This window comes from Theropithecus gelada, chromosome 11, assembly GCF_003255815.1.
Source record: "Theropithecus gelada isolate Dixy chromosome 11, Tgel_1.0, whole genome shotgun sequence".
NCBI classification, from domain to species: Eukaryota; Metazoa; Chordata; class Mammalia; order Primates; family Cercopithecidae; genus Theropithecus; species Theropithecus gelada.
The window spans coordinates 71,387,822-71,412,753 of record NC_037679.1 but is presented as its reverse complement, the minus strand read 5'-3'; the positions used below and the strand labels follow the sequence as shown (position 1 = coordinate 71,412,753).

Genomic DNA, 24,932 nt, shown 5'->3' with positions numbered 1-24,932 from the left:
AATAGCCAAAAAATGAAAACAATTAAAATGTCCATCAACTGATGAGTGGATAAATAAAATGTGATCTAGCTATACGATAGAATTTTATTCAGCAATAAAAGGAATGAAATATTGACACATGTTAAAATATGGATGACCCTTGAAAACAGTATACTAAGAGAAAGAGACCAATTACAAAAGACCCCACATAATATGATTCCATTTATATGAAATGTAAAGAATAGGCGAATCTATAAAGATAGAAAATAGAATAGGGACTGGGAGATTTGGGGAAAATGGAGAGTGACTGCTAATGGGTTCAGGGTTTTGTTTTTTTTTTTTGCGGTAGGGTGGGGGTGTGTGATGAAAATGTTCTGAAATGTGAATATATTATACTAAAGGCCATTGAATTATATTTTAGGTGGTATGAATTTTATGGTATGTGAATTATGTTACAACAAACCTTTAATAAATATTACATTTTTTTTTTATAAAAGGAGTCCTTAAAGTCACCCAAGGAGCTTGCTTAAATGCAGATTCCAGGGTAATATCCTAGACCTCTGGAAAAATCTTTAGAAATGGATTCTAGGAATCTTTTTTTTTTTTTTTGCGACAGAGTCTTACTCTGTTGCCCAGGCTGGAGTGCAGTGATGCGATCCTGGCTCACTGCAACCTCCACCTTCTGGGTTCAAGCGATGGATTCTCCTGCCTCAGCCTCCCCAGTAGCTGGGATTACAGGCTCATGCCACCCGGACTGGCTAATTTTTGTATTTTTAGTAGAGATGTGGTTTCACCATGTTGGCCAGGCTTGTCTCAAACTCCCAACCTTAAGTGATCCTCCTGCCTCAGCCCCTGAAAATGCTGGGATTATAGGCATGAGCCACTGCACCCTGCCCCAGGAATCTTTATATAAAGTAAGCACATCCAGGGATTTTCATGCACACTGTTTGAGTGATATATTATCAGAGTTCTTTATTATGCTTTGTGCATACCAGTAACTTCCTATTTCTGCTTCTGGTACAATAGAGAATAGGTCTTCCTCCTCCACACGACAGCCCTTCAGTCTTAGGAAGACAGCTCCCCCTTCCCACCTGTCTCTTTTGTAGGCCACGCACCCCAGGTTCCTTAACCATTTCTCATGTGACATGATTTCCAGATTAGTCGAATCATCTTCTTCTGTACATACTCCAGTCTCTTAATGACTTCTTAAAATGAAGTACTCGGATCTGAATAGGATATTCCAGTTATAGTTTGACCATTGCAGAATATAAATGGTATTATTACCTCCCTTGTCGCTGACACTGGAATTCTACTGATGCATTTTAAGATTGCAGTAGCTTTTGAAAACAGTGTTGGCTCAAGTGAAGCTTGTGTTTAACTCAAACCTCGTTTATGCCACCCCTGACTCTCCCAGCTTTTATCTAGTCAGGTCTTTGTTCTATGACCATCAGGAAAAATTCCCTTTCTTGTTGGTGATCTGGTCTAAAACATGGAAATAGTATCTTTAATGTCATAACAATTATTTAGCAGTTTCAACTTTTTCAGAGCATTGCCTGTACATGATATCCTTAGATTTTAACAACTGTGTAAGATGAAGGGAGGTGCTACCCTCATTTTATAGATGCAGAAATACAGACTGAGAGAGCTGAAGTAAAATGCCTAAGGGGAGGGAGAGTTCTTTGCAGAGGCTGGCATAGAACCTAGTTCCCCCAACTCAGTGGTTTGAAATCTTGGCTGCACATTGGATTCACCTGTGGGATTTAAAAACTGATGCTGGACTGGGTGTGGTGGCTCACGCCTGTAATCCCAGCACTTTGGGAGGCTGAGGCAGGAGGATCACCTGAGGTCAGGAGTTCGAGACCATCCTGGCCAACATGGTGAAACCCCGTCTTTACTAAAAATACAAAAAATAGCTGGGTGTGGTGGCACGTGCCTGTAGTCCCGGCACTAGGGAGATTGAGGTATGAGAATTACTTGAATCCGGGAGGCGGCAGTTGCATGAGTCGAGATCACGCCACTGCACTTCAGCCTGGGACAGAGTGAGACTCCATCTCAAAAAAAACAAACCAGGCCGGGCGCGGTGGCTCACGCCTGTAATCCCAGCACTTTGGGAGGCCGAGATGGGCGGATCACGAGGTCAGGAGATCGAGACCATCCTGGCTAACACGGTGAAACCCCGTCTCTACTGAAAAATACAAAAAAAAATTAGCCGGGCGTGGTAGCGGGCGCCTGTAGTCCCAGCTACTCGGGAGGCTGAGGCAGGAGAATGGCGTAAACCCGGGAGGCGGAGCTTGCAGTGAGCTGAGATCCGGCCACTGCACTCCAGCCTGGGCGACAGAGCAAAGACTCCGTCTCAAAAACAAACAAACAAACAAACAAACCAAACCAAACCAAAACAAAAAAACTAGTGCCTAGGCCCCATCCTCAGATATTCGGAGGTAACCAGACTGGGGTGGGACCAACTCACTACTCTTGTTTAAAAGCTGTCAAAGCAATTCTAATATTCAGCCAGGGTTGAGAACAGCTGCCCTAAATCATATTCTGATGTCCCCTCCCCCTCACCACATGTATTTTCTTCATTTAATTAAAAGGTTCTTATGTGGAAGAGAGAGGATTATTTTCCATCATTCCAGAAGGCAAAAGTAAAATGAGTCCAAGTGGGAGAGGATTACTCAGATGTACAGTGGAAACCAGGTGTAAGTCCTAAGAGGATTATTCTTGGAATTTATTTATCTTCTCATTCATTAATTTATCAAACATTTATGTGCAAGACACCGTGCTCAGCTCTGGGGACACAAATATGAGTATGACATGGTCTCCCCCTTTTGGGGCTCACAGTTGAAAGGGGAGACAAACTGTAAATAAATAACATCATAGTGGAGTGTGGTAAGTGTTACACGTATCAGAGCTGTATAATTTCTTTTTTAAATTTATTATAGTTTTGTATTAAAAATTGTCAACAGTGATTTTCTTAACATATTTATGCCAAACATTTGGTGAATATGTTGCACTATGTTAGTCTTTACATTAAGCATGTAATTCAAGCAACTAACAGATAAAGTTAGTCTGCAGAAATTTTGTGGAAATATCTTCTTTCTCTAAATACCCCTAATAATAAAATGTACAACAATAGTATTCAAACCATTTTGAAGAGTTTAGTCCTACATCTTCCTTTTTTTTTTTTTTTTTTTTTTTGAGACAAAGTATTGCTCTGTCGCCCAGGCTGGAGTGCAGTAGTGCGATCTCAGCTCACTGCAACCTCCCACTGCAACCTCTGCCTCCCAGGTTCAAGGGATTCTCCTGCTTCAGCGTCCCAAGTAGCTGGAATTACAGGCACCCACCACCATGCCCGGCTAATTTTTGTATTTTTAATAGAGATGGGGTTTCACTATGTTCATCAGGCCGGTCTCGATCTCCTGACCTCAGGTGATCTGCCCACTTCAGCCTCCCAAAGTGCTGGGATTACGGGCGTGAGCCACCGCGCCTGGCCAGTCCTCCAAATTTTTGATTTTTAAAAAATATTTTTATTAAAAAAAGTAGAGATGGAGTCTCACTGTGTTGCCCAGATTTGTCTCAAACTCTGGGGCTCAAGCAATTGATGCTACCACTTAGGCCTTTCCAAGTATTGGGATTATAGGCATGAGCCACTGTACCCAACCTCCAAATTCTATTCTGTTAATTACTAAGCATAGGTATATGATCTGTATTTATTTTGTCAAGATTTTATGTTGACGAAAAACTGATTTTGTAACATGGAGAAAATTTTAGATATAGATTTGATGCCTCAGATCAACTTTCAAGAGCCACTCTGTACATCACTCACTATACTTCCTTTGTAGATACCATTTATTAAAAACAAATCAATAGGCCAAGTGTGGTGGCTCATGCCTGTAATTCCAGCACTTTGGGACGCCACGGTGGACGGATCTCTTCAGGCCAGGAATTCAAGACCAGCCTGGCCATCATGGTGAAACCCTGTTTCTACCAAAAATACAGAAATTAACCCGATGTGGTGGTGGATGTCTGCAGTCCCAGCCACTGGGAGGCTAAGGCACAAGAATTGCTTGGACCCAGGAGGCAGAGATTGCAATGAGCCGAGATTGCACCACTGCACTCCAGCCTGGGCAACAGAGCGAGACTCTGTCTCAAAAAAACAAAAAACAAACAAAAAAACCCCCAAACAAATCAATACATTCTTATTAAAACAGCTAAAACACTTTTCCTTATAGTTTGTAGCTGACCTTTTGATAAGAAGTATGTATACAGTATTGTGAAAACTCAGAGAAACTGTTTTGGAAAAGGGAAGAGAAAGAGAGGAAGTCAGAGTTTCTCAAAGTAGGTCTTGATGGAGTAGAGCTGAATTTTGAAAGGTAGGATTTATACTGAGTCGTGTAGGCATTCAGGCAACAAGAGCAGGGAGATGGAAAAATAGAACCCTGGTCAAAGGGACAGCACAAAAGATCAAAACTGGGCAGGGGCCACAACAAGATGGAACTTTCATGGTAAAAGAATTTGAACAGTAATTTCTTATGTATTGGAGTCCTCACAATTCTGACAATCCTGCTGTCACCAGGAGTTATATGAAGATCTGGGAAAGTCACCATATGCTGGAGATAGTTTTGCAGGGCTTAGCCAAAACTAAAAAAATCTAGCAAGAAGTCAGAGTCCATTTCAGTTTTGGCATCCAGTTAGAGGCTAAAACTCATGAATTAAAGTGTGAAATTTAATATCATCGTTATCAGTTAGGTTTAAGACCCTTTTTACAAATAGGAGATGTTGAAAGTGGGTTTGAATAAACACATATTTCCAAGTTGGATAAGGTCATGCAACTTCAGGGTCTAATTTAATTGATAAGTGATCCACCCGGATTTGGGCTTTAGTAAGAGAGAATTCCAACGTCCCGTCATGATTTACTTACTTGGCTCACATGAGAGCTTTCAAGTCTTTGTTGATTGCAACATGCAATTCAATTTGGCTATGATTGCTGCTTCATTATGTGAAAAATGGTAGAAAAAAAATCTGTAGAAAGGTTTAAGCATCTATTCTGACATTTGAGAGGGTTTCAGTATTCTGCGTTTACTTTTAAGTTTTGTATTGGCAGGGTATGGTGACTCACGCCTGTAATCCCAGCACTTTGGAAGGCTGAGGCAGGAGGATCACTTGAGCCCCAGGAGTTTGAGATCAGCCTAGACAACATGGTGAAACCCCACCTCTAAAAAAATGTTAAAATTAGCTAGGCATAGCGGTACGTGCCTGTAGTCCCAGCTACCCAGGAGGCTGAGGTGGGAGGATCACTTGAGCCCAGGCGGTGGAGGTTGCAGTAAGCCGAGATTGCACCACTGCACTCCAACCTGGATGACAGGGCAAGACCCTGTTTCAAAAAAAAAAAAAAAAAAAAGTTTTACATTGAGGTTGCGAGTCTAGCCAGTGGATCTCCTTTGAAATAATCCAAGTATAAATTCCTTTTATGCTGACAGGTTCATATAATGAATTGAATTGGTTAATGTCCCATACTGGGGAGTATAGTAATATAATTCATCTGCTTAGAGCCTCAGTGACCCTGAGTTTTAAACATCATTTCGTTTTGGAAATTGAAAGGTTTTATCATTCATTGATAGTTCCCAATATCTGCAGGGTCTTTCCCATTTACCATCCTGTCTTCCATCCTAACCAGGAACATAATCAGCTCTACATTATTTGAAATTAACTGCTGCCAAAGTACAACAGATGGGACTAGTGAACTGATATAAGGAAAGCATTTCCTGTAGTACTTGTGTCACCATTTGTTTGACTACCAGTTATTTAAAGATAGCGTTTGTGTGTGAAAAATTATCAGTGCTAGTTATGACTGCTTTTCTTTTTCTTGTCTTTTGAAACTCAGAAGTTCTAAGCATTTCTTCTGTATAAACAATGTAACTTGTCATTAGTCTGTTGTTTTTTAAACGGAGAAAAAATAACATCCATGTTTCTATTATCACAAACACTAATTTCAAAATTGAACAAGTGTGTTTTACAGACTCCTAATTAGAGGGCAAATGCAATTTTGATACTGCTTTTTATTTTGTTTTTAATGATTTTTATTTAATATACTGATTTAATTTAATGATTTTTTATTTAATATAAATAATTTAGTATAAATAAAAAATAAATATTTTTATTTAATATAAATAAAAATCATTAATATTCCATTTTGGGATGTTATAATTTAATTAAATACTTCCTCCCCGCCTCCCCCGAGATGGAGTCTTGCTCTGTCGCCCAGGCTGGAGTGCAGTGGCGCGATCTTGGCTCACTGCAACCTCTGCCTCCCGGGTTCAAGCAGTTCTCCTGCCTCAGCCTTCCAAGTAGCTGGGATTTCAGGCATGCACCACCACACCCAGCTAATTTTTGTATTCTTAGTAGAGACGGGGTTTCACCATGTTGGCCAGGCTGGTCTTGAACTCCTGACCTCAAGGGATCCACCCGCCTCAGCCTCCCAAAGTGCTGGGATTACAGGCGTGAGCCATTGTGCCCGGCCCAACACTTCCCTTTTGTACATTGAGATTGCTTCTGCCTTTCCCATTATAATAAACAATACTGCAATGAATATCTCTGTGTATTTCTTACTTCTAGAGTAAGAAGTAAGAATTATATTTCTATTTCTTTCAGAAGTATGCTCAAATGTATAGGAAAAGATGATTTTAGCTTCTTACTTGACCCTTTTCCAGAATTATCTCTCTGCTATTCTATACAACAAAGTAGATGGAAATTGATGTTTATCCTTACAGGATTATAGTAGTTTGTGCTAATGATTAGTCTAGTTAATGTCCTTATACATATATATAATATTCTGTACCACTTCAAAAGCATCTATATGCCTGTCCTCACTCCTACACTTACTTGAAATGCAGGTTGGCATTTCACATTTCACATCCAGGCTGGCTGGTATGTGTTGTCCAGTATTTTCTCAGAAAAAAATAGAAATAGTAAATTGGCTAAAATGATCTGATCGATCCTCTGTTTTGTTTTTTTTTTTTAAGAGACAGGGTCTACTCTCACTCAGGTTGGAATGCAGTGCTGCAATCATAGCTCACTGCAGCTTTGAACTCCTAGGCTCAAGCATTCCTCCTGCCTCAGCCTTTTAGGTAGCTGGGACTATAGGTGCATGCCACCACACCCAGCTAATTATTTTTTATTTTGTAGAGACTGTCTTGCCATGTTGCTTAGGCTGGTCTCAAACTCCTGGCCTCAAGTGATCCTCCCACCTGAACCTCCCAAAGTGTTGGGATTACAGGCATGAGCCATCACACCTGGCCTGAGCACTGTGTTCTATCAAATATTGTAGTCTTGTTCAAAGCCAGATTTGGCCAACAAAGAATATTTTACCCACATTCAATTAGATTTTCCAGAATGACTGTTGTCTTAGTTTAAAAACACTTATGTTGGCCAGGTGCAGTGGCTCATGCCTGCAATCCCATCACTTTGGGAGGCTGAGGCAGGAGGATTGCTTGAGCCCAGGAGTTTGAGACTAGCCTGGGCAACATACCGAGACCCTGTCTATACGAAAAAATTAGCCGAGTGTGGTGGTGCAGGCCTGTGGTTCCAGCTACTCAAGAGGCTCAGCCTGCAGTGAGCCATGATAGTTCTACTGCACTCCAGCAGCCTGGGTGACAGAGCAAGGCTGCTGGAGTCAGCCTGTCTCAAAAGAAAAAAAAAAAAAAAAACTGCAACAAAACACATATGTTATGTGTGATTAAAAAAAATACATTAAGGCTGTGAGTTACTTTGGCAGTCACTCCCTTAATTAGGGTAACGTTAGCATTATCACCAAAGTACAGTTAGTAACCCTTCTGATTAAGGACGACAGGGATATTCCCTTTTCCTTACATAGCTTTCTACTTTTTTAAAGGAAAAAATATTAAATTTGATGACATTTTGGTCAAGAGCAGTGGTTTTATCTGAGGATCTGATACAAATCATTTAATATTCATAAGTACCAGAATAGATGTGCCATAGCTGACTTACAAAAACCCAAAGGTATGATGTCTTTATAAAATGATTTTAGGCCATGACCTTCAAACTTTGGAATTCTAAAAAAGCAGCAGCATAGCAAACAGTTCTGAGTTGTCATAAGGGGCCACTGAAATGGATAATGCTGAGTAGCCTAATGGATTCCTGAAAGCACAGTGTGTTTTAGATACTGCCAGATCAATAAACACAACAGTCATTTAAGTGTGTAAGTTATATAATATTTGGTTAATTATATTATAACTCAAATTCTTTCAGTGTACTTGTCTTTCAAATCGAATGCTAAATATAACTGGAGTACTTGTAAAAATAGAATGGTCAGAAAAATGCAGAGTACATTATGTCATTTTTCTAAGCTATATTAAGTTAATATTTGGAGGTAGAGCTTCTGTCATACACATCATTTTATGTACCATGAAATGTCATATTTCAGAAGTACTCATGTTTAATAATAAAAAGCCCTGTTTTATGTTACTGAGTTGTTCATCATTTGAGTTTAATAAAAGACTGTATTGAATTTTTTTAGTAGTTGCTTCGTAAGTAGATGATCGGTGTACCACAAATAAAAATGTATGTTGAGTACATAGGTAGGTATTTTATATAAAAGAGTTGTTTTGGGTAGAAGAAATAACAATACTGAAAAGCTTTTTTTTTTTTTTTGAGACGGAGTCTCGCTCTGTCTCCCAGGCTGGAGTGCAGTGGCCGGATCTCAGCTCACTGCAAGCTCCGCCTCCCGGGTTCACGCCATTCTCCGGCCTCAGCCTCCCGAGTAGCTGGGACTACAGGCGCCCACCACCTCGCCCGGCTAGTTTTTTGTGTTAGCCAGGATGATCTCGATCTCCTGACCTCGTGATCCACCCGTCTCGGCCTCCCAAAGTGCTGGGATTACAGGCTTGAGCCACCGCGCCCGGCCTGAAAAGCTTTTTTAAAGTGCCAACAACTTTATTATTTGTTTAGATGTTTATGACTGGGCAGATGATGAAATTTAAAATTTTGCAATTTTCCACATCATTGAAAAATATTTCAGTAATCTTTATTGATTGTAATAGTGGAGGCTGGTTACTGATTTTTGGGGGGAATAGCACTAAAAAAATGAAAATAGGCAATATGACTTTCTTGAGTTTGATAACAGCTTCAAGGCAGGTGGTTGCCCTTGAAATGTGATCATTTTTAAAGGAACTTGAGTTATTTTATCTACTGCCATCTGAAAAATAATCAGAAAGGTAATAATGTGTTTGGTGAATCTAAATAAAACGGTAGGGAAATACAGTTTTATATTACTTGATGGTGAAGGACATTTAATCATTATTTGTTTGATGTGGTTGTATTGAAAACTAAGTAAGTGGCTGAGCGCAGTGGCTCACGCCTATACTCTTAGCACTTTGGGAGGCTGAGGCAGGCAGATTGCTTGAGCTCTGGAGCTCGAGACTAGCCTGGGCAACGTAAGGAGACCTCCATCTCTACAAAAATTACAAAAATTAGCTGCATAGTGACACGTGCCTCTAGTCCCAGCTACTCAGGAGGCGGAGGTGGGACAATTGACCACTTGAGCCTGGGAAGGTTGAGGCTCCAGTGAGCTAAGATTGCACCACTGCACTCCAGCCTGGGTGAGTGAGACCCCATCAAAAAAAAAAAAAAAAAAAAAAGAAAGAAAGCAAGAAAGCACCTCAGTAAAAAAAATCTCTAATTTGGCCAGGCGCGGTGGCTCAAGCCTGTAACCCCAGCACTTTGGGAGGCCGAGACGGGCGGATCACAAGATCAGCAGATCAAGACCATCCTGGCTAACACGGTGAAACCCCGTCTCTACTAAAAATACAAAAAAATTAGCCGGGCGTGGTAGCGGGCACCTTTAGTCCCAGCTACTCGGGAGGCTGAGGCAGGAGAATGGCGTGAACCCAGGAGGCGGAGCTTGTAGTGAGCCGAGATCGCGCCACTGCACTCCAGCCTGGGTGACAGAGCAAGACTCCGTCTCAAAAAAAAAAAAAAATCTCTAATTTTGATTTTTAATAATATTATTTTCAGTATATCTTTACCCAATGATATCTAGTTGAATACAACTATAGTCTGGTTGGAATTTTTTTTCCTTTTATTTAATCTTTAAAGTTATCATACAGTCAAACTGGCCTTTTTCGGGAGGTGTGTAGTTCTATGAATTTTAACACGTTGTTAATTCATGTAACCACTACCACAACTGGGAACAATTCCTTCAACCTCCCCAAAAATCTCCCTCATACTATTCCTGTGTAGTCAGACCCTACCCTTACCCCTAAATCCTGGTAACCATTGATCTATTCTCCTTTACCATAGTTTTCTTTTTTCCAGAATGTCATAGAAATGAAATCATACAGAACATAACCATGGAAGTTGGCTTCTTTCTCTCAACAAAATGCCATTAGATTAATTGAAGTAGTTATGTTTATCAATAGTTTCTTTCTTTGCTAAGTTGTTGGTTGAAATTTTACGGCATCCTGATATTACATCAGATCTGATAAGGTGGCACTGAATTTTTTTAAAGCTATGAACATTTTTCATATTAGTTAACTGAGATACTTATAGTTAATTTTTTTAATTGGAATTTGTTGTTTTGTTTGTTTTCACAGTATTTTCAGTTTTATTATAAAAGTACACACCCAATAAAGATTAAGTCATTTCTTAACTCTGCCTGCATTCAACACTTGCTCTTTTTATTTATTTTATTTTATTTATTTTTAGAGACAAGGTCTCGCTACTAGGCTGGTCTTGAACTCCTGGCCTCAAGTGATCCTCCCACCTCGTCCTCCCTAAGTGCTGGGATAACAGGCGTGAGCCACCGTGCCCGGCCAACACTTGCTCTTGAGCAGCTTTCTTTGCTTTTACCATCTTGACAAGTTTGTTGCATCTTTTCATGCAGCCTTTCTTTGTCCTGCCAGGTACTGCTTGTGCTATTTTCTCTCATCTTTCAGGTGTGTTGACTGGGTATGTTTTCAACACTTGTTCAAAAAGCTTCTGTTCATTGTCCAAGGGGTGAAGTGGGTGCATGAACCTTAAAATCATTCTGAAGGTGTTTCATTGTCTGCTTGAGGCAATGTTCTTTTTAAAGTTTATCAAAAACCTTTTTTGTTTGTCATCTTTTTGATGAGGGTCCAATTTTTGGAGGCTCTTTGCTTTGCCAGTAACACCTTTGGTGGTTGTCTTGACATCAGTAGAAGAATGTATGTTGATGTAATTAGCAATAACTTCCCAACTTCCCATCTTGAATTCATTCCAGCAGGGAAGAGATGCATAGCCTTAACTTGTAGCTGCAGATGTCTTCTTACCAGTTGTTGTTGTCACTTCCACCTCTGGCAGTATTTCGCTGCATTCTTAGATGCTTATCACATATGAGCCCCAGCTTCCTGTTTCTCTTTTGTAATTTGTTCATTCATTTCTTCTGTTTTTCCAGAGCAACCATTCCTACTTCTTTTGTAGATGATGTATTTCATTCAAGTACTATAAGCTTTTTAGTTCAAGCTGATTACAAAGTTTTTCTACTTCTTCCATCATTTCTTTTTTTTTCTTTTTTGAGACAGGGTCTTCCCCCCGTCACCCAGGTTGGAGTGCACTGGTGCCATCATAACTCACTGCAGCCTTGAACTCCTGGCCTCAGGCAGTCCTTCCACCTTGGCCTCCCAAAGTTCTAGGATTACAGGCATGAGCCATCACCTGGCCTTCTTCTATCATTTTAACCTACCCTGCCTCATTGTTGGAAAAGTGATTCCAGATCTTAGATGAGTTTCCAAGTTTTTGCCTTTCTTTCTTTTTCCTTTTCTTTTTCTTTCTTTCTTTCTTTTTTTTTTTTAAGCAGATGAGGTCTTACTATGTTGCTCAGGCTGGAGTGCAGTGGCTGTTCACAGGCATGATCATAGCCACTACAGCCTCAAACTCCTTGGCTCAAGCAGTCCTTCTGCCTCAGCCTCCCAAGTAGCTGGGAGTATATGTCACCCACCTAGCTTGCCATTCCTTTGTAATGTTTTTTTTTTCTTCTTTTTTGGATGTCTTTTTCTTTCTTTGCCAATAATACTTGTTGTCTAATTATCAGTTCTTTCTCCTTTGCTAATTGAGCAGCTTCTAATTCAGCTTATCTTTGTTTTTCTTTAGCTTCTTGCTCCTTTCGTTTTGCTTTTGTGTTGTTTTTAAATTGTGAACTTTTTTTCATTTCAATTCAGTGATTTGCATACGTAGCTAAGCAAGGCAGTTACAGTGTTTGCATTGCTTTGGAAATTCTTGTTATTTTATTGGGCTAAAATATTAATAACAAGTTTCTAAAGGCAAAATTTGAGATAGAAGAAAGTATTTTTCCAGTTTGTAAGGGAAATAAATTGCGCTATGACCTTTCTTAATGTCAGTGCCAAAGACCTGGCAGAATTTTCTTTGCTTTTGTTCCAGGCCTCTTCCCACCCTGACTTTCTGGTCTACGGTGAACCAGGCACCTCTTTTGTCTGATAATCTGTTTCAGTGTGCTTGCTCCTAGAGTGCCCTCCTTTGTTGATTACAGTAGTCTGTTCATTTTGATTTAGTCAAATTTATGTGCATAAACTCTTTGCATTGTAAACTTAGTTTGATTCTTGAGATTTAGTTTGATCTTGAGAGCTGGTTCCTTTCTTAGTTGACAGAGATATAATGGTTTTATTATCCCCAGCTGCTGAAAATGGAGGCCTCCTGATAGTTGTATGTTTTGGCAAGAAAGCAATCTAATATGAATTGGATAAAACTATACCATGTCACACATTAAAATAATGGGTTAACACTATTAAGAATGGTACGGTATGAGGCCAGGCATGGTGGCTCAGGCCTGTAATCCCAGCAATTTGGGAGACCAAGGTGGGCGGATCACCTGAGGTCAGGAGTTCGAGACCAGCCTGGCTAACATGGTGAAACCTCTTCTCTACTAAAAATACAAAAATTAGCTGGGCGTCGTGGCACACCCTTGTAATCCCAGCTACTAGGGAGGCTGAGGCAGAATTGCTTGAACCTGGGAGGTAGAGGTTGCAGTGAGCTGAGATCGGCCACTGCACTCCTGCCTGGACAACAGAGCAAGACTCCATCTTAAAAAAAAAGAATGGGGTATGCTTCAAAACCAAAGAACCATGAATAATCCATCACTTATTAAATATATATATATATTAGGTTTTGGAAGAACAGAGATAAAACTTGGTTCCATTTTTACTAGTACTCTACCTGGTAATAGGAGTTAGAAACTTTAACTTTTTTTTTTTTTTTTTTTTTTTTTGAGATAGAGTCTCACTCTGTCACCCAGGCTAGAGTACAGTGGCACAATCTTGGTGTACTGCAACCTCCACCTCCCGGGTTCAAGTGATTCTTCTGCCTCAGGCTCCTGAGGAGCTGGGACTACAGGCATGCACCACCATGCCTGGTTAATTTTTTTTGTATTTTTAGTAGAGATGGGGTTTCACCATGTGGGCCAGACTAGCCTCGAACTCCTGACCTTGTGATCTGCCTGTCTCAGCCTCCCAAAGTGCTGGGATTACAAGCTTGAGCCACTGTGCCCGGCCTAGAAACTTAACATTTATAATTCAAGATCATTTACTAAAGGTTTACACTTCAATTTTCTTTCTTTATTTTGTAGTATTATTTTTTGAGACAGGGTCTCACTCTGTCACCCAGGCTGTAGTGCAGTGGCACCATCATGACTCACTGCAGCCTCTACTTCCTGGGTTTTAGCAATCCTCCCACCTCAGTCTCTCAAGTAGCCTCAACGACAGGTGCATACCACCAAGTCTGGCTGTTTTTTGTGTTTTTGGTAGAGACAGGCACCATGTTGCCCAGGCTGCTTTCCAACTGCTGGGCTCAAGCTATCTACCCACCTCAGCCTCCCAAAGTGTTGGGATTACAGGCGTGAGCCACCACGCCTGGCTTTATGCTTCAATTTTCTAAAATAAATTATGGAGTTAATTTCTGACTTTCACACTTAACTATATTCTTTTATGATTTGGGCTCTTTCAATTAGGTCTAATCCCAGTTTTCACAGAAGCATTAACAGAAAAGCCAAAGGGGGAACAACTCCATCAGCAAATAAATGGCTTTACAGTACATGTTTTCCATTTGATTGTAATTAAAATAATTTTTGGCGTGGACTATTTTGGGATATCGTTAAGCATATATTCTTCCTTAGATGACTTTAGTGAAAGTAATATTTACCCACTTCTCCATTGTCTTTTTCCTTAGATTTTAACCTTTGAGACCAAGAACCCGTCGGAATTAGCAGAACGTTTGCGCTCTGTTTGTGGGAATCAGAGCAATGCCTATGCCCGGCTGCTGGAATACCGCCTGAATGCCTTGCGAGGACTGTGGAATGCCCAGCGCCAGCTGGCCTTAGAAGAACAGCATGAAAGGGAAAGTTCAGGTGATGAGGAAACTTTGGCCCTGCTCAAACGCCAGGGCTTGTTGCAGCAACCTGAGCAAGCGCCCTTCACATCAAGGATGGGGCTCCTACTGGTCTTCCCCCTTATTCAGTCCCAGAGTAGAACAGACCCCTCTCTCTGTAACATAACTGCTGAGGTGCTATTGAACTGCCTTCGTGACTGCCAGCCTTTGAGCTTGACCAAGGAGCCTGCTGACTGTCTCAATGGAATTGAAACTTTGCTGTGCTCTTGGCTAGAGGAGACTTCTGACACAGGCCGACACATCCCACATAAGCAAAAAGAAAATGCTGCTGCTGCCCTGGTGGCTTTGGCTTGTGCCAGGTAAGGAAAATCGAATGTATCATTTGGTGACCCTGTGACTACTGCCACCTGGTTTGGGTGAATGAAGAAGAGGCCAAGTATATTTGACAGAAGTCTTAACATTTAGAAGTCCTTCTTTGTTTTCAGTATTGAATTTCACCGCCTTGACAGTGCATGAGATGCTTTGGCCAAACTTGGCACCAGGTGCCTGAGCTGGAACCCAAGTTCACGTTTTCCATTTCTGGTATACCATGATAACAGCTTAAACAGCAGAAAAGGGAGAATCAACCTTTGACACATCTAATCGTCCCTTAGACGGTTAGTGTTTTACATCAGGTAGTTAGCAGAGGATGTTATGTCTGCTTCTCCTAGGAGGATGGTCAAAAATTTATAGAGGTATTAATTTTTCATGCTTGTCTATAAGAAGTACATCAGCAAGTTAGTGAGCTATTATTCACCTGGACTCCATCACAAAATTGGTCACAAATTATATTTTTGGACCTGATACTTGTTTTGATCACTTTAATTGGAAGATTTCTCAGTATATATCCAGATTTAATAGTAGTACATATGGCCGGATGTGGTGGCTCACGCTTGTAATCCTAGCACTTTGGGAGGCTGAGGTGAGCAGATCACTTGAGGTTAGGAGTTCTAGACTGCCCTGGCCAACATGGTGAAACCCTGTCTCTACTAAAAATACAAAAATTAGCCGGGCGCTGTGGTGGGCGCCTGTAATCCCAGCTACCTGGAGGCTGAGGCAGGAGAATCGTTTAAACCCAGGAAGTGGAGGTTGCAATGAGCCAAGTTGGCACCACTGCACCCTAACCTGGGCGACAGACCAAGACTCTGTCTTTAAAAAAAAAAAAAAAAAGTAGTATGCTGTTCTTCATGTGCAAGTCATCAGCCCACTGTCAATAGGAAATATGCTTAGAGTTGCTTTTCTTTTCTCTTTTCTTTTTCCCTCCCCTCCCCTCCCCTCCCCTCCCCTTCCCTTGGCAGAGTCTCACTCTGTTGCCCAGGCTGGAATGCAGTTGCGTGATTCCAGCTCACTGCAAGCTCNATTATTATGAAGATGTTTATTCATTCAACCAACTAACATTTATTGAACATTTCTGATGTGCGGGAATCTTGTCCAGTCTTAGGGATGTAGTGATTCTAGGTTTCTTACCTCACAGAGCTTATGGTTGAATGGACTCAGGGTGAGTCATTCTGCAAAACCTTATTGCTCACTTACTGCATGGAAGGCATTCTCTTGGTGGTAGGGATACCGTGGAGAGCAGTTAGACCGTGCCTAATATTGCAGAGTTTACGTAAGAGTGAGGGAGGCAGACTGTGAGCAACAAATATAGGTAAAAGATCATTGTAGAGAGGAATATTCACTATATGAAAAGACAAAGAGATATTTTGATAGAGAATGACTGTGGAGGTAGGGAGCAGCATTAGCTGGAGATGCCAGGGAAGGCCTTACTGAAGAGGTAACACTTGGCACTGGATGATGAGAAACAGCCAGCAGCAGAGAGTTCCACGTAAATGGAGTGGCGAGTGACAAAACTGACATTCTTCTTGTGCTTGGGGTAGCTGAGGGGACAGCACAGTGGGCAGGGTTTCTGAAACGTGATGGTAGAAGGAGAGGGGCAGAAGATGAGGTTGGCAGGACCCAGATCACATAGGGGCTTGTGATCCATGGAAGGACTTTACATTTTACTCTTAAAATCTGATCGAAGGCTGGGTATGGTGGCTCATGTCTATAATTTCAGCACTTTGGGAGGCTGAAGCAAGAGGATCTCTTGAGGCCAGGAGTTCGAGACCAGTCTAGGCAACGTAATGAGACCCTGTCTCTCTTTTTTTTTTTTTTTAAAGACATGGTCTCATTCTGTTGCCCGAGCTGGAGTGCAGTGGTGTGATCATAGGTCACTGCAACCTTGAACTTCTGGGTTCAAGCAATCCTCCTGCCTCAGCCTCCCAAAGTTCTGGGATTGCAGGTGTGAGTCACTGCACCCAGCCAGACCCTGTCTCTTTTAAAAAAACAAATCTGATTGCATCTGGCAGGTAGTAATTCCTTGGAGTTGGTTAATAGTTCTAAACTTTCCAAATGTTAAAGGTTTTGCTTTTTTATTTTAAACCTCACTGTTCCCCAGGGAAGTGTCCCTGTTGGGCAGATGAAGAAGCAAAAATCCATAGGAGTTAGGTGACGGGACTGAGATTGTGCAACTGGTGAGTGGCAGAGCCAGGTTTTAGAACCCATGTGTCCCGATTCCAACTTGTTTTTCTACTCTATCTGCTGCCTCCTTGCCTTCTATTAATGCTATTCTTTGATTTTTATTCTCTGAAACTAGAGATAGCGAGAGGGGCAATTAAGAGGAGGACTCTAGGCCTACTTGGTTCTGCATTAGGTATTCCATTTCTATTGGTGTTTAGGCATGTGATACCCAGCAATTAAAACCTTGGCTAAGAGACTAAGGCAGCAAGTTGAAGTCAGCCCATCTGATACAGGCGATCATTTAGTTCAGGAAGTGTTCTTGTGGTGATTTGTACTTGGATTGCGGCCAGGTAAGTCTGTGCATCTTAAAAGCACCTTCTTTTAGATCTTGCTGACCATATGACAGACTTCCTAGAGCCTTGAGTCTTGGAAACCACAAGGAATTCTGGTAATGGTGAGCCCTGTTGCAAGTATTACAACTATGTGCAGTCAGAGGGATGCAGAAGGAGCATCTCTCAGCACAAAGCATTATTTATTTGAATATATTCCTTCTGGTCATATTTAATGTGATATTTATTTGAATATATTCCTTCTGGTCATATTTAATGTGATGGAGTTTAGTGAGCTGTTTTTCAAAATGAATGAACTTAGCAAAGATTTGAAAATCAAGTCTGGAAATACTGTTAGACTCTATGATCCTCCAGAGGGTGATTTGGTGATAGAGTAACCAAGCATAATAGCCACAAGTTCTCTGTGCTCGAGCCTTATGGTTTTGAACTTTTATGTTAGGGGAAAATTGTTTACTTTTCCAAATGCAAGGAGAACTCCTTCATAATTGGCATAGTGTTGTTTTCATTGTATCTTTGTGTATGAACCAATGGTGATAGTTAATAATCAAGTATATTTTGTACAGCACATCATCTGACCAGCAGAAGCAGAGAGACACATTTTGGAACTTTTCCATGTGGTTAATTAAATTAGCATTAATGACCTAAATTATTTGACTTTAAATTTTGATGATTTACTGTTCTTTCCTTTTATTTTTAGGGGATCATTGAAAACTTTCGTCCATACAGTCCATCTATTACAGAAACAGACAGATCTAGGGTCCCTGCCTGTAGCTGACGTGCTATATAGGTAAGCTGTCATTTTGTATCCTTATCCTCCTTCCAAACTAGGCAGATTTGTGCCAAATGCTTCCTTTATTAAGTAGATTGCTAAACTCTTATCAATTAGTGATTGATTTTTAAATCAGTATAGACTCATATTTACCTTCTTAAGTAAGAATTTTATTTTTTATCTTTCCTTTTTGGAAAGTTTTTAGAGCATGTTATTTTTCTTTATTTTTTAGTTCAATGTCTTTAAAAATGCCATAGCTGGTGGGACACAATAACTCATGAGTGTGGTGGTACGTGCTTGTGGTCCCAGCTATTAGGGAGGCTGAAGCAGGAGGATTGCTTGAGGCTATGAGGCAGAGGTTACAGTGAGCCGAGATCACACCACTGCACTCCAGCCTGGGTGACAGGGCAAGACTCTGTTTCAAAAAATAAAAATCCAGGCCGGGCGCGGTGGCTCAAGCTTGTAATCCCAGCACTTTGGGAGGCCGAGACGGGCGGATCACGAGGTCGGGAGATCGAGACCATCCTGGCTAACACGGTGAAACCCCGTCTCTACTAAAAAATACAAAAAAAAAACTAGCCGGGCGAGGTGGCGGGCGCCTGTAGTCCCAGCTACTCCGGAGGCTGAGGCAGGAGAATGGCGTAAACCCGGGAGGCGGAGCTTGCAGTGAGCTGAGATCCGGCCACAGCACTCCAGCCTGGGCGACAGAGCCAGACTCCGTCTCAAAAAAAAAAAAAAAAAAAAAAAAAAAAAAAAAATCCAATAGCTTATAATGAATTCTGATGTAAATTTTGAGATGATAATATATTAAGGTATAAAGAAGAAAGTGAAAATCATTCATAATCTCATTACCCAAAGATAACTACTCCTAACGTTTTGGTACATATGCTTCCTAATTCATAACCCACTCTCTCTCTCTCACACACACAAAAATACACATAAAATAGTACACTTTACACACAGGTATAATTTTATTGTAACATTTTTATAAACACAGCTCCGTAATTTTTTAATTTAAAAATATTGTTGTAGCTGGGTGTGATGGCTCATGCCTGTAATCTCAGCACTTTGGGAGGTCGAGGCGGGAGGATCACTTAAGGTCAAGAGTTCAAGACCAGCCTGCCAACATGGCAAAACCCCATCTCTACTAAAAATACAAAAAAACTAGCCAGGCGTGGTGGCGGGTGCCTATAATCCCAGCTACTCAGGAGGCTGAGGCAGGAGAATGGCATGAACCTGGGACGCAGAGCTTGCAGTGAGCCAAAATCACACCACTGCACTCCAGCCTGGGTGACAAAGCAAGACTCCGTCTCAAAAAAACAAAAAAACAAAAAAACAAAAATTAGCCGGGCATGGTGGTGGGTGCCTGTGGTCCCATCTACACGGGAGGCTGAGGCAGGAGAATTGCTTGAACCCAGGAGGCAGAGGTTGCAGTGAGCTGAGATCGCACCACTGCACTCCAGCCTGGGTGACAGAGCGAGACTGTCTAAAAAAAAGAAAAATAAAAAATAAAAATACTGTGAATATCTTTTTTGAATAATATTTCTATAAAATATTATACATCTTAGTTTTAAGATTTTGGTTTCTACTCTTTGGGGTAACAGGTATACTTCTTGCTGAAATGGATTGTCTCAGTGTCTTTGTGATTTTCTTTCTGTCCCATATAGGCTGTTGCTTTTGGAAGGGGGGCCTGGATCTCCCTCCTGTTTGCTTGGGGGCAAACACATAGTATCATGGGGTTATGAAGACATGTTGCCTGCGCCAGATAGCAACACTGGCTCCAGTTCTGAAAATAAAGGTAATGTAAAAGTTTTTGTCCTGTGATTAATAGTAAGATGTAAATAAAGTGGTTTTAGATCACTGTAGCAAATGATTGGGATATAACTTTGTGTGTTCCTTTTAATTAAGAGCTCAAGATTTCTATTCAGTATGTTCATTGTCTGCTTTATCAGTAAAAGTATAAAAGCTGATACTGGTGATGTAAGAAAATGGATAGGTTTTATTATCACAAGGAAAAGGTATTATCCATACACTCTTGCCAAGGAGCCATGAATTACTTAAATTGACTACTGGATATTTGGGTTTGGGTATGATAGCCTTAAGTTGAATTTTCTTGTCTGCTAATAGAATATCAGGTCTTACTGCTTGATAATATTTCCTTTAGTAATTTTTCTGTGTGTTAATGAGCTCTCCTGTTCCAAAAGCAAAAAATGAAGAGGTTCAAGGGAGCATGCATTGTTAACATCTCCTTTAAACAAGTAGGCTAGGTTAAAATGTTTTTACAGAGCTTTACAATATTACATGTCAGTTTCTTACATTATCTCAACAAATGGCAGAAGCTGTCTTAACTGGCTTGCCAGATGGGTTAGACCTCTCCATTCACTCAATAAAATGTCTAGGCTGCTGCCCTGCCGTGGTCCACTGAACCCACAGGACTGGTCAGCTCTGCTCCCACCAGCGGAGTTGCAGGCTTGCTCCCAAAGCAGTTTGTTAATTGTAACTGGTACTTACTGTTGTGATAATATCATTAAATCTTACATAACTGATGAAATAGGAATGAAAAAAAAAAAAAAGGAAATAGTTGCCATTAAGAAGTTGAATGTTTTAGAAAGACTCCACGAAGTGAGTCTCTAAGAAACTGGCGTTCATCAGGTGTGGGATTGAGAGTCTGTTCCTCCCTCCCTTTCATTTCCCACCCTCCATGGGGCAGCCTTCCTGGGCAACCCCACCAGCACAGAGGAGAATCTAAGCGGCAGGCCCCCTCGCATCTCTCAGCCCAGGGCTTGTGCCTTTCCATGGTCTACTATTTCTTCTAAACAGGCATGCGAGTGTGTGGAGAAGAAGAGGCAAGGCTTTTAGGTATGATTTATTTCCTTCACTGACTCAACCAGAGTCAACAGGAGAGGGAGATGCCTGCAGTACCCAAGAAGTTCTCAGACATTATAGGCTCCAACTTCTTAACACAGAAAACTTCTTTCTTGATTTTCTCCTTTTAAAAAACTCCATTTGGTATCTTCCTGGGTGTAGTTTCTCACTGAGGAGGATGGTATTAAGCTGGTCTGTTTGCTTTCATTTTCCTGAACCTTTGGTTTTGCGTCTAGGGAGAGAATGGTTTTCTTTTTTTTCTCTCTCTTTTTTTTTCTTTTCTTGTTTTTCTTTTTTTTTTTTTTTCCGAGATGGGGTCTTGCTCTATTGCCCAAGTTGGAGTGCAGTGGTGCAATCACAACTGCAGCCTCGGCTTTCCAGGCTCAAGCCATCCTTCCACCTTAGCCTTCTAGGTAGCTGGGACCACAGGCACACACCAACAGGCCTGGATTATTTATTTCTTTGTTTGTTTGTTTGTTTATGTAGAGACTAGGATCTCGCTTTGTTGCCCAAGCTGGTCTTTAACTCCTAGGCTCAAGCCATCCTCCCATCACCTCTGCTTCCTGAAGTGCCAGGATTACAGGTGCGAGCCACGGCACCTGGCCTGTTTTTCTTATAATAGTTCTTAGACTAATTTACGTAATTTTTTTTTGAGATGGAGGTTCGCTCTCGTTGCCCAGGCTAGAGTGCAATGGCGCGATCTTGGCTCACTACAACCCCTGCCTCCCAGGTTCAAACAATTCTCCTGCCTCAGCCTCCATGGTAGCTGGGATTACAAGTGCCCACCACCATGCCTGGCTAATTTGTGTGTTTTTAGTAGAGATGGGGTTTCGCCATGTTGGCCAGGCTGGTCTTGAACTCCTGACTTCAGGTGATCTGCCTGCCTTGGCCTCCCAAAGTGTTGGGATTACAGACATGAGCCACCGTGCCCAGCTGCAATGTAACTTGTAATATTGGAACATTCTACATTCGACTGAAGTTGAGAGAACACTATAATAAGCCCTGTGTACTCATTACTCAGCTTCAACAAGTATCTACTCCTGGCCAATCTTGTTTTGTTTGTCCTTTTCACTTCTGCCCCTCGACAGAGCCATACCCAGAAGGCCTTGGGCCTTAATCTAAAGATTGAGGAATAAATGTAGTCTATGAGCTTTAAATTACAATGTTTAAGGTGTGAAATTAGTGTTTTAAAAATGGTTACCCACTTTAACGAATTTTTTTATTGAGGAACCAATAGGTACAGGTCCCAGTTGTCTCAGATTAGTAGACTGAATTTTTAAGCTTATAGCATTTTTAGTACTAATTTGATGGTGTGACATTGCATTTCCTCCAGCTAAAATGGCATGCTTCAGGTGGAAAGACCCCACTTAAACATAGTGAGCAGAATGATTATGAAAATAAACACTGAAGGTTTTATCCATAAGCTCTATTTTAAGGCAAATTCTTTGGAATATGAGTTACTAAACCAATTACTATCATGTAGAGAGATACTGTTTTAGATTGAGGAAGACAGAGCTAAGGGGAAACATATTGCTGTTTTAAAATAGAAAAGATATTAAACTTTTGTGCTGTGTCCTCCAGAGACTAAAATTAGGATCTCTGAATGGAAAATCTACAGAAGCAGATTTTAATTTAGTGTATATCATTAGTATATTAACACAATTTCATTTGCCATTTATGGAATACTGGCTTTGCATCAGAGAGCAGTATAGATGTATTTACCTCTATTATCTCATCTGGCCAACACTGTAACCCTTGAGGTACTTATTATTATCCACATCTTACAGATGAAGAAACTGATGTTCAAAGAGATTCAGAGTCACTTACTGAGCTCATAAGAGCTCATGCCTCTCTTACTATGCAATTACTAATAAAAGTGTTGTACTGTATTCTTAGTCATTTCAAATTAGAATTAGGATTAGTCATTTCAAATTAGAATTAGGAATGACTTGACTCAGTACAAGCTTTTCAAAAAAAAAGAAAGAAAAATATTTGGTGGGCTAAACCACATTCCCCTGCTGGTAACTATCTGACCTTATTTTGGTCCCTGGTCCACATGCATTTTGGATGTTTGATTTGGGGGTTCAAGCCATCTTCCCTGAAAGTCACACTGAAGCTCTTATTTTAGAAGTGAGAGGTAATCTTTCATTTAACCTCCTAATGGCTTTTTCATTAGAAAAAGCATGTTTATAATTCCAATTGAAAAAACATATATAATTTACCTGTGAAAAAACGATTTCAGATGCTGACTTGGGACGCTGTCTCACGGCAGACGGTCTTTACCTGTATACTACTAACTCAGTTGGAAGAGGAGTAAGCAAATTGGGGTCTGGATTACATGGTACTCTCAGGTCAGTTGCATGGAACTTCCTAAATGATTGGGCTGGAACATTTTCCTCCTTACATAAATCTCTGAAGAAGACACTGGGGGTAAATTCCGACTCCCCATAGACTAGTAACTAAATAACAAGTCTGAACTAATTCAAATAATTCCAATCTTCTCTTATTGCCACCTTTCCCCATCTTGTTCTGTTAATGCATTTTAGCCTTGTTTTGGCCCAGAAGAGTTTGGTAGCCCTAAGATCATTGTTTCCAGCCAGAAAGTCCTCTGTGATCAGTATTTTTGTAACAATATCAGTGACTTCTCCATGTTGATAAGTGGACATTTTTCTACTTAAGTCTCTTTGAACTTGGGTTTGACATTGGATTGGCAAGTGATTTTCAGTTGGGATATAAGATCTATAAACTGTTGCCAAAAGAAACTGCAGTTTGAGAGCCTTGTATACATTTAGATCTTTTCCCCCAACTTTTTCTCCCCTCTAAGTTATTGTGGAAAGTCAATATTTGCTATAGTTTTGCAGTCCTCAAATTGATGTAATACATTCACTTTCCTTCAGATGTTCTACATACTTAATCATTTTTTAAAATTAGGTCAAAAATGTTGTTTGTGTCTGTTGTAGCTTGTGTGAGGTTCCGACATAGCCAGGTGATTCAGCCTGTGCTCCGTTTCCTTCCACAGAGGCTTTGTGTACTGCCGGAATGAGGAGTTGGAACCAGGATGGGTGGCTTTTGGCAGTGGCAGTCTTCTCCACCGGCCTGTCTCTTTCGATAATAAACCTCACTCCCTTTTCCAGGTCATTGACCAGAACACCCTTCAGGTAAACAGAAAACCAAGGCATTTAAAATATATATATATTTTAGAGGCAATAAAGTTCGTTCCTGACATCATCAGAAGTAATAATAATACAGTTGGTATATTTTCCTCCCAGAGTGGCATCCTTTTAATTGTTATAGTTTGGGCATTCTGCTTTTTATTTAATGTCTTAGACTTTTCCCATATGAACTGAGTGAATGTGTTCTCTAAGTTTCTACAGCCTACAACAAACTTTTTTTTATAATTAAGAAAAAATTCTAAACAGTCAAAGATGGTATAAATACTAGCTTTTTTTTTTTTTTTTCTTTTTTCTTTTTTTGAACGAGATCTATTTTGGGAAGGCATCATTTCCTTATTCAATTTGTTCTAAACAGCCTCTCTATGGGAAAGGGAGCTTTGAAATGAGTGTAGAGTAAAATCATTGTGTGCTAGGGATTGAGAGCTTGGCTTTAGTGCTCTCGTAAGCACTCTGCCATGGCACTTGCTATCTTACACTGCAGTTACCTGCTTTTCTGTCAAACTTCACTGACCATGCACACCTTTAGGTATGGACCCTGTCCTACTCATCTGTATATCCCTAGAACATAACACAGTACCTGACATTTGACTGATAATAACAACAATGATGGTAACTACCATTCCTCAGTATCTCCTATTTGCTAGGCCCTGGCCTAGGCAATTTACCTACTCTTCCTCTTCCTACCTGCGACGCATTACTATGTAGGTTTATCTTACAGATAAGGCAACTGAGTCTAGGCACCTAGTAAGCATTCAGTAAATGTTTATTGTTGAGTGAAAGAATACAGCTCAGAGAGGTTAAGTAACTTGCCTAAGGCCATACAGCCAGTAGTAGCAGCACCAGAACTTGAACCTTTGGTTCTCTGCCCAGGAGTTTGAACTCTTTACA

The 24,932-nt window shown here is 40.7% G+C and overlaps 1 protein-coding gene and 1 pseudogene across 2 annotated transcripts in view; one reads left to right on the top strand and one right to left on the bottom strand.

Annotated features, from left to right (window-relative positions):
• The window catches only part of LOC112634180, a 61,104-nt pseudogene extending 48,944 nt beyond the window's left edge, over positions 1 to 12,160 (bottom strand).
• HECTD4 (HECT domain E3 ubiquitin protein ligase 4) overlaps positions 1 to 24,932 on the top strand; it is a 223,726-nt gene that overhangs the window by 49,701 nt on the left and 149,093 nt on the right. For both annotated transcript variants that reach the window (XM_025401575.1, XM_025401574.1), the window contains exons 2-6: positions 14,191 to 14,708; positions 17,935 to 18,024; positions 19,674 to 19,804; positions 23,114 to 23,222; positions 23,891 to 24,029. In XM_025401575.1, coding sequence (XP_025257360.1) covers positions 14,191 to 14,708; positions 17,935 to 18,024; positions 19,674 to 19,804; positions 23,114 to 23,222; positions 23,891 to 24,029 — 987 coding nt within the window. The remainder of the gene's footprint in view (positions 1 to 14,190; positions 14,709 to 17,934; positions 18,025 to 19,673; positions 19,805 to 23,113; positions 23,223 to 23,890; positions 24,030 to 24,932) is intronic.